Here is a 10,467-nt window from a genome sequence, read left to right on the forward strand (position 1 = left end):
AATGACTTCATGTTCCTTCCCTGATACCAACATCTCTCAAACCCATAACCTTCCCAAAGCATCCTACCCTAGAGACCTCATTGACCCTTCTATGTGGACCCTCTAGTTTTCCCATCTTGACATTCCAGGTCCTCTTTTTGCTCACTTTCCTACTTTTTCCACTGCTCCAAAAGATGATCTTGGTCTCCCATTCCCATCCCCCAGCTGTGTCCCCACAGACCTGGGCCTTCTGCTGCCCACCATGGCCAAAAGCGGAGAGGCCCTGCCACAGGGCTGTCCAGCACCAGTCCAGAATCCCCACCTCATCAAAGTGACAGTGAAGACACCCAAGGACAAGGAGGATTTCTCAGTCATAGACACTTGCACCATCGAGCAGCTGAAGAAAGAGATATCTCAGCGCTTTAAGGCTCACCCTGATCAGCTGGTCTTAATCTTTGCTGGCAAAATCCTCAAGGATCCTGACTCACTGGCACAGTGTGGAGTGAGAGATGGCCTCACTGTCCACCTGGTCATCAAGATGCAGCGCCGTACCATGAGCACTGAGTCTCCAGACGCTTCAGTCCCTAGTCCAGCCCCTGGATTGCTCCCTCAGCCAAGCTCCATTTTCCCAACAGAAGGGCCATCCACCTTTAGCTTAGGTGTCCTCACAGGCCTCAGTGGGCTGGGCCTGACTTCTGGTAGTTTCCCCGACCAGCCAAGCTCACTGATGTGGCAGAATGTATCTGTGCCTGAGTTTATGGCTCAGATCATTGATGAGCCTTTCATCCAAGGTCTGCTGTCCAACACAAGCCTGGTGCGTCAGCTGGTTCATGACAATCCCCATATGCAGCAGCTGATCCAGCACAACCCTGAGATCGGGCATATTCTCAACAATCCCGAAATCATGCGGCAGACACTGGAGTTTCTACGCAACCCTGCCATGATGCAAGAGATGATGCGCAGCCAGGACCGGGCGCTCAGTAACCTGGAGAGCATCCCCGGTGGCTACAATGTGCTTCGGACTATGTACACAGATATTATGGACCCAATGCTTAATGCAGTACAGGAGCAGTTTGGTGGCAATCCCTTTGCTGCTACCACTACTGCTAATGCTACCACTAACAACAGCCAACCTTCGCGGATGGAGAACTGTGACCCTCTTCCCAACCCCTGGGCTTCCACAAATGGAAGCTCAGGTAGCAGGCAGGGCAGGTGGCCTGGGGACCAGGACATATCTGAAATTAGAAATAGGGCTCCTAACATTCTGGGTAGTTTAGGGCTCTATGACTACCTCCAGCAATTCCATGAGACCCCGCTGTCCCTGGGAACCTACCTGCAAGGGACTGCATCCACCCTCAGTCCAAGCCAAGAGGCACCGCCACCAGGAAACCGAGTTCCCCCAACGTCATCTCGAGTTCCACCGACTTCATCCCAGAAACCTGAGTCAGGCCATCCACGCCCCAAGGAGTCAGTAGCAATCAAAGGCAAATCCTCTCGCCCAGCATTCTTGAGATACCCCACAAACAATAGTCCTAGACAAAATGGAAGCCAAGATCGTTCAGGGAGTGGCTCCACTGGTCACAGCACCAGCATGCCTGATCTTATCTCAGGGCTGGGGGCTGCTGCCAACAGGGCCCCATTTGGTCCTTCACCATCATCCCCAATGGTAGCTACCTCTGGAATCCCTGATCATTCCTGGCTGCCACCACTAGCTTATCCAAGATCTCTGCGACCAGATAGCGTGAATCAGGCCCCACAATTACAGGATGAGATACGCCGGCAGCTGCCCTTGCTGCTGCATCTTCAGGCAGCCATGGCAAACCCTCGTGCCATGAGTGCCCTGCTTCAGATTGAGCAGGGTCTGCAGGTCCTAGCGACCGAGGCACCTCACCTCTTACTCTGGTTCATGCCTTGCCTAGCAGGGCTGGGAAATATGGCAGGAGAGGCAGAGCCTGGAGAGGACACCCTTATGCCTGAGGCTCCCCCACCAGCCCCAGCTCCTGAGGTTTCCCCAGAACAGGGTTCTGTGGAGCTAGGCCTACATTCCAGTCCCTTCCTCCAGATACTGCAAGCCCTAGCCGGTACCAATTCCCAGCAGCTGCAGCCCGAGACTCACTTCCGGGTGCAGCTAGAGCAACTGCGGGCCATGGGCTTTCTGAATCCCGAAGCCAACCTCCAGGCCCTCATTGCCACAGGAGGTGATTTGGATGCTGCGGTAGAGAAGCTGAGGCAGTCATAGGAGCCCAAGTTCAGACCGTATCTTTTCCTCTGTGCCCCTTTCCCCATATTCCCTGCCCAACTCCCCCATTCTTGAATGCAGCCGCACTATGAACTGAATTTACTATTATGCCCTTTACTGTGGAGACAATATCATTCCAGAGTCAATGAGGAAGAAAGAGGGCCACAAACAGGGTGGGGGTGCTTTGAGTGACTCAACCATCCCTGCCACTGCACAATGATGGGGCCCCAGTGTGAGCTCTGCAAATGCTTGTCTTGAGATGCAATTACATCCAATCTCCAACTGCTGCCTGAGTCTGATTCTTTGTGGGCACTGAGAAAAGGGGAACATGTGGGAGAAGAGGGGATGATCAGAGCTATGTCTGCATGGATATGAGGGCATGAAGGGAAACTGAATGTTTGAAGCTAGAAAATTCAGAGACATGGGGAATAGAGCAGGGAGAGCTGAGGCAGCTTTCCTGGTGTCCTTCCACAGGTGCCTCAGATTTTGTGTCCTGTAGTAGCTGCCACCATGTACTCTGTTCTTTGGTGCCTCTACCACCAGTCTGTCTGAAGAAAGTGGCACAGTTTCTTATTTTTATTGCTGCTGAAGACTATCCTATGGATGGCTCTCATTTTCTGAATTCAATGCTGATCCCTGAGTGGACAGAGATAGAGCAGGATTGTGGCTAAGCACACTTCATCTCACCAGGTTTACAAACGTTACCGTCTCTATGGCCAGATTCAGAGAGTTGCTGTCATTGACACAGACTATGTGTGCCCTGGAATTTTGTCTTTCTTGCAACAGCTCTAAAATTGAATGCCTATTCTGGCCTTAGCATTCACTATTAGGAATTCAATGTGAGTAAGAAATATGATCCTGCCATCATGAGTTTATCACCTGGTAGCAGGAACTATTCAAATTGGGAATATTTGAAGAGTGCTCATTTGTAATTACAAACTATGATAAATGCTATGAAGAAAGAGAAGGGGAGTGTGAAATAGCATAATGGGTTTGATCTATTCTGGGAGACAGAGAAGACTGCTGTGAGTATGTGCTCGAAGCTACTACCTGGAAAGTAAGAATGAAGTAGGTAAAGATTTGAGAGGGGAGAGGAGTATTCCAGCAGAAGAGTCATTATATACAAAGGCACTGAGGTAGGATGTGTGTCACACATGGAAAGGGCCCAAGGAATCTTGGGCTAAATTTTAATTTACACTCAGGAATGCTTCCTGTTGCCCATGTACTTCTAGGGTGAAAGTGTTACAATTCATAAATCAAGCGAGTGACTCAGGCCTTCCAGTCCCCATACACACTGGTAAGCACACTACGGAGAAATGTCCCAACATGCAGTGCATATTCACAGGTAAATATACCTTCACACAGGCATGCCTATGTTCACGTGCCTAAGAGCCCCCCCCACCACCACCCACACTCCGCCACACACACACAACACAGTTTGTTAGAGATATACCACAGAAAGGGAGTATAAACCTTTAAAAAAATTATGTCAAGGAAAGAAAAGTGTCTTTGGTAGAGGACACCACTACGGTACAAATGGCTGTGGTGTGTTTCAATGTCAGACTCAGTGTTGGAGGTCCTTTCAGGGACTGGGAGAAACAGAACTTCTGCCTGGAACTCAGGATACTTGAACCAAACTCTCTTTACTTTTTAGCTTGGAGATAAAAAGAACGTTTGGGTACACTGTTCTAGGGTTCAATCTCGAGGGGGAGCACCAAATTTCAGAACCCCCTTTATCACTCACTTTGCTCCGTATCAGTGCGGGAGTTCTTGTCCAGATGGAAGGAACTGTAGTTTAAGGTGGTGCTGCGGAAACAAAGATAAAAACCTTGCCTCTCTGTTTCCTGAAAGTAACAAGCCAAGTAGTGCTCTGGGGCTGCCTCTGACTGGGGAAGATGTGCATGCACAATCTCTAATTCCCATCCTGGAAAAACCAGTTAGGTATGAGAAAAAAGGGGGTGGGGGGAGACAAATGTTGCTGTTCTCATCTATCTATGGGAAAGAGAAGCATAAGGGTTCATATGAAGGAAAGCGAGCTTACTAGGGCAGGCAGCAGGTGGGAGTCTGCGTCTAAAAGGCCTGGGAAGAGGGACTCAACTGGAGCGCCCTCTACAGTTGATGAGATGGTGAGAATCCTTTCTATAGCCTCAACAGTGACTGAACTCATCAGCCCCATGCCCTGCTCCATGGTGAAGGCGGTGAACTTTCAGGAGGAGGAGGCTCCTGCAGCCGGCACAGACACTGTTCCCCATTAGCAGCTAACATAGGGTTTAGTGCATAGGAAAGCAATCAGTAAATCATTCATTGAGACACATTGAATGGGGAGTGAGGAAATGAGCAACTGAATGAGAAAGTAGTTGAGGAGACCAGGTAGATAGGAATCAAATCGAGCATATTGCAGGGCTGGAGATTGTGCTTGGGGAAATAAAAACGGTTGGGGTTTGGGAAGAGAGATTTCTGTGGGCTGATGTTACTGAAAGAGAAGGCCTCCGGAGACGTCCCATGTGCATTTCCAGCTCTGATTCTCAGTGCTCCAAGTAAATGTCGGCTCCTTGGAAGGTAGAGTGGGTGAGGAATAGACAAAGAGTCTGGTCATAATTGGCCTGGTGCCTGGACCCTCACAAAATGTGCCCTTTCTTTAAACGAAGAGGTTTGCTAGAAAGTGAAAAACAAAACGGTGAAGTTTGATGATTTGTATTACAGATGGCCAGCCAGGTAGGTGTATGGCATTTTAAGAGAAAGGCACTATCCAAACAACGGCAAGTAATTTTTGACATCTGTGGGGGTTTTTTGTGTTTTTTTTTTTAGATACTTCTCTAATATCTGTTATAAATATATCTCCACATTTCCATAGATATTTTAGGATTGCATTGATTACATTTGATTTTAATAATAGTTAACACTTTTTGAGGTTTTGAACCCAGTGTTAACTATGCTGAGTTCTGTTCCAAGCTTTTCTTCTTTTTTTCTAAATATATTTTTATTGATTTCAGAGAGGAAAGGAGAGGGAGAGAGAGATAGAAACATCAATGATGAGAGCAAATCATTGATTGGCTGCCTCCTGCACGTCCCCTACTAGGGATCGAGCCCGCAACCCGAGCCATGTGCCCTTGACAGGAATCGAAACCAGGACCCCTCTGTCCACAGGCTGATGCTCTATCCACTGAGCCCAACCAGCTAGGGCTATTTCAAGCTTTTTACATCTGAAGCCACATGATAGTTCTTCAGTGCAGGTCATATTATTATCCATATTTTTCAGATGAGGAAAACTGAGGCATAGGAAGAGGGGAAGTGCATATCTTTTAAAGTTATACAGCTTCTGCACAGTAGAGCCAGGATTTGAAATTAGATGACCTATTTTCAGAGCCCACACTCTTAAATACTGCACTGAATGAGGTTAGTGCTTTAATATTTACTTGAACAAAGTGAAGGGGCAGAGTTTGTGGTATTTCATTGAAATTTTGCACCCTGGACTCTTGAAATTATCTACACTGGACTGAAATACCTTCTTTACCATGTTCCTCATATGAGTAAATATTTATTTTTAAAATGTTAATCTACTAGTACCACACCTCTTCAATTATTTATTTAGCTGGGTTTTTTTCTGTAAAATTTTTTTCAATCACAGTTTACATTCAATACTGTTTTTTGTTAGTTTCAAGTGTACATTATAGAGTTAGACAAATATTTACCTTACAAAGCAGTCCCTCTGGTATTTCCAGTACCTGTCTGGAACTGTACATAGTTATTACACTATTATTGACTATATTCCCTGTGCTTTGCTTTACATCCCTGGACTATTTTGTGACTACCAATTTGCAGTTTTTAACTCCTTTACCTTTTTTTACCCAGTCCCTCAACCCCTCCCCTCTGGCAACCATCAGTCTGTTCTCTGTATTGAACTTCAATTATTTAATAAAATATTTAATGAAATATTTAATAAAAGATCAATGTTTGAGTCATCATTTCTTTGCAAAATCCCATTGTCTAATTTTGTTGATTTTTCTCAATACACTTTATAATAGATGCCAAAATTCAGAAAAAGACACATGACATTTTAGGTGCTTTCCTTTACATTTCAAAATTAGAGAAATGTATCAGAGACAGTCTTTTCTTTTAGAATAGAAAATATTTCCATTTAAGTTTTGTTTACAAATAACTGTAGTTTATTTATATAACTTCTACATATTTGGTTTTATTTAAACATTACATTATTTTGGTTATTTGGAGTAAAATTATTTTCATTATGTTTTCAGATTAGATATTGCTGTGATGAAACTGTGCTGTCACCAGTTACATTTTAATCTTTATTTCAGAGAGATTTTTCATTGATTCTCATGCAGCAACCAAATGTTTCCTTGATAAATAGTCATAAAACCCCCATTATTCTAATAGTTAAACCTCTTCTAAAAAGGTAATTTGACGTGTTTGCTCAATTTAAAAGTTTTAATATTTAAAATTATTTAGATAACATTGATAAATAAAATAAGAATACAAAAATCAGCAAGAGTTCCACTACCTAGAAGATGGTATTGCTAATACCATGGTGGTATCCTTTTACATAAATTACAAAACTGTGATTATATTGTACATAGTGTTTTATAGCCTTCCTTTCAACTTGATCATCTAGCATAAATCTTTTTTCCAACTTATGAAGTAGCCTTTTACAGTTCATTAATTTGATAAATATTTCCTGAACAATTTTCATATGTCAGAAACTGTGCTCGGTGGTAGGAATACAAAGGTGAACAAGATAGATATGGTTCCTGCCCTAAGGAGCTTATAATATAGTAGAGATAACAGACCTCAAAAAAACAAACAAACAAGAAATAGAAGTAACAGCTAACACAGAGTACTCACCAAGAATTAGATACTATTCTTTAAGCTTAGGCATATTAATGTATTCAGTTCTTAAAAGAACCCTACAAGGCAGGTACTATTATTATTTTTAAAAATATGTTATTGATAACATATATATCAATAGGGAGAGGGGGAGAAAGAGAGCCATCAATAATGAGAAAGAATCATTAGTCAGTTGCCTCCTTCACGCTCCCTACTGGGAATCAAGCAGCAATGCAGGCATGTGCCTGATCTGAAATCGAAGCCTGACCTCCTGGCTCATTGGTTGATGCTCATCAATGAGCCACACCAGGTAGGCAGGTAGGTACTACTATTAAACCCATTTTACAGATGAGTAAAGTAAAGAATAATAATGTCAAGTGTCTATTCTTAGGTTACACAGCTAGTAAATGACGGAGCCAGAGCTTAGAGAGGGGGAGAGAGCCATCAATAATGAGAAAGAATCTTTAGTCAGTTGCCTCCTTCACGCCCCCTACTGGGAATCAAGCAGCAATGCAGGCATGTGCAAGATATGTTTCTAGTATATATAAGGGGAGGAGGATATATTTTTAGAGGGGTGGTCAGAGTGTATCTCTCTGGAGGGAGTATTTATGCCAAAATTTGAAGGGTAAGAGGAAGCCAGACACTCAAAGAGCTGGGTAAAAAATGTTTCAAGCATATGGGAAAGTATAAAAAAAAGACCTTGAGTTTGGATAGAGTTTGACACATTGGAAGAAAAAGAGAAAAAGGAAAACAAGTCTAATGTGTTTCAAGGGGAACAAATAATTTTCCCTCTACCTTTCTGAATTCTTCTGGCTGGACTAATAAATTAACATGAGACAGATTAACAGGAGAAAATGACCAAATTTATCACATAAATACGTATGGGGGTTCCCTAAGAATAGGGGCCTGAAAACACATTGGGCAGTTGAGGCTTATATGCCAGTCTGAACTAGGAGAAGGAAGCAAAAGTCTGGGATTTCCAAGGGAAAGTAGGCAACTCACAGGCAGATGAGAAAGAACAAGCATAGTCAACAAAGTCTTGCTGGGCCCAAACATTGGAACATGGAGTCCAATCAACTTTGTGTGATTCCTCTCTGTCTCACATAGTTCATATTATGTTAAGGTGATAGCTTCGTTTCTTCAAGCAGGAATTCCTTCAGTTCTTTCTGAGTCTTTTGTTTCTTAAAATTAGCCAGATTAAAATAATCAATATCCTTAAAAACACATTTTGGGGTGAAAAACTTCTTCCCCTCCGTGTCCAAGTGTAAAGAATAAGAGGGAAAGTGTGTCACGCTGGCTGGTTTGGCTCAGTGAATAGAACATCGGGCTTCAGACCAAAAGGTCCCAGGTTCAATTCTAATCAAGGGTATGTACCTTGGTTGCAGGCTCCTCGCAGGTCCTGGCCCTGATCAGAGCTCCTGCAGGAGGCAACCAATCAATGTTTCTCTCACGTTGATGTTTCTCTCTCTTTCTTCTCTCTCCTCTGTCCCTCTCTTCCACTACCCCTAAAAATAAATGGGAAAATATCCTCAGGCGAGGATTAACAACAACAACAACAAAAGGAAAGTGTGTTAAGGTGAGGTGGGAGAGACAGTGGAGTGCAATATCACACAGGGCGTTGTTGCCATGTATAAGTGTGGATTTTATTCTTAATTCATGTGGAGGATGAATGAGAGAGTGGCAAGGGTAAAAGCCAAGTCAGTTGGAAGACCTGTGCAGTCATTCTAGCTAGAGATGGTGTTGCCCTGCAATTTGGGTTTTCCACAAGGGGGTATGTCTATGAAGAAGTGGACAACTGAAAATATATTTTGGAGAGAGAATTTATAAAACTTTCTGATAAGTTTGGATGTGCAAACTTAAGGGAAGGGAGACTTGAGGTTTTATCTCTTCAGCTAATATTAATTGAACGCCCTCTCTATGCCAGGTCCTGTGCTAGGTGCTGGAGAAGGGAGACATTCACAAAGTCCTGCCTTCACAAAGCCAACACAGAGGGGACAGGCACCAAGGAATCAACATAATTTCAAGCAAAGGGAGAGGTTAAGAAGAAAGTAAGGAGAGTAAGAAACAGATCCACAGGTGGACTCTCTTTGGTTGGTCATCAGGAAGAACACCATTTAAGCAGAGATGTGATGAGCAAAGGCAGTTATCCAAATGAAGGTCAGGAGCCAGAGTTCCCAGGTCAAAGGGACATCAATTAAAATGCAGGCACTAGCCTGGGGTGTTCCAGGGACACAAGTAGTCTGCTGTGACGGGAGCAGATACTCAGAGATGGGGTCAGGGAGGCTGACATGGGCCAGATTGTTAAGGCATTTTAGTCTTGGTAAGGCATTTAGACTTAATTAAAATATAATAGGAAAATCTTGGATGGTTTTGGGTAAAGAGGTGAGATGAAGTGAGCTATATTTTTAAAAGATCACATTCACTACTCCTAGCCCCGACAGTGCTTTTTCTTTATTTGTAATGCAAGCGCCTGACCTGAGCTTTTACTTCCCAAACATCCACTTCAAAGGGGCATCCACTTCAAAGATTGCTGTGTCCAATAAACACATTTCCAGCCACAGGACTAGATAAGGAGCCAGGACACCCACTCCACTCTGATATCCTTTGTTTTAGAGATTATGGTTGATTTCCATTAACTGACCATTTGTCAGTGTATTTTTTCTCTTGCTGTGGTTTAAATTCCTGCTCTGATGTTTTAAATCCACCAGTGAAGAGTAAACCCATAAAACACTGAATGCCCCACCCTTGATCCCAATAAAAGCAAAACCCAGGCCTCTCTCTCTCTCTCTCTCTCTCTCTCTCTCTCTCTTTCTAGCTAATCTTGTTATATGGCCCCAAAGGTGCCATGTAACTTCCAGGACTTGTAAATAATAAATCTGTCTCTTTCAAAGTTTCCTGAAGGCTATTGCTGAGGTCATATTGCAATCATAATAAGAACCACAGGGCCCACCCTACCTAGTTTGGCACAGTGGATAGAGCATTGGACTGTGGACTGGAAGGTCCTGGGTTTGAATCCAGTCAAGGGCACATGTTCAGGTTGCAGGCTCGATCCCCAGTGGGGCGAGTGCAGGAGGCAGCTGATCAATGATATGCTCTCATCATTAATGTTTCTATCTCTCCCTCTCCCTCTCTGAAATAAAGCAATAAAAAAAAATATTTAAAAAAGCAGCAGCACAACTTCTTTCCCATCTCCTAGAGGCCACTTACAGGATGCTTTGCGTGTACGAAGTCAGCAACTGCTCGTGGATTAAATGGATGCATTCTCTATGACATGGGATCAGGTCCCACCTCACTAATGAATCCACTCACTCACACACTTATCATCCAGGCAGATGTCCACTCACTTATGGAGTGTTTATCGTCTCGACACCGACTGCTTCTTGCAGGCATGGCCGGCCCAGGTCCCA

General features: G+C 43.8%; 1 protein-coding gene across 1 annotated transcript; it reads left to right on the plus strand.

Moving 5' to 3' along the window:
• Positions 1-241: 241 nt before the first annotated feature.
• UBQLN3 (ubiquilin 3) lies at positions 242-2,218 on the plus strand. Its single transcript, XM_006752602.1, has one exon. It carries the CDS (start codon positions 242-244, stop codon positions 2,216-2,218), a length of 1,977 nt encoding a protein of 658 aa, XP_006752665.1.
• Positions 2,219-10,467: the final 8,249 nt, after the last annotated feature.

The sequence above is a fragment of the Myotis davidii genome, unplaced genomic scaffold (genome assembly GCF_000327345.1).
Source record: "Myotis davidii unplaced genomic scaffold, ASM32734v1 scaffold2030, whole genome shotgun sequence".
NCBI classification, from domain to species: Eukaryota; Metazoa; Chordata; class Mammalia; order Chiroptera; family Vespertilionidae; genus Myotis; species Myotis davidii.

Excerpts from the sequence above, each read along its gene's own strand:
- UBQLN3 (XM_006752602.1), top strand. The coding sequence starts at position 242 with ATGGCCAAAAGCGGAGAGGCCCTGCCACAGGGCTGTCCAGCACCAGTC.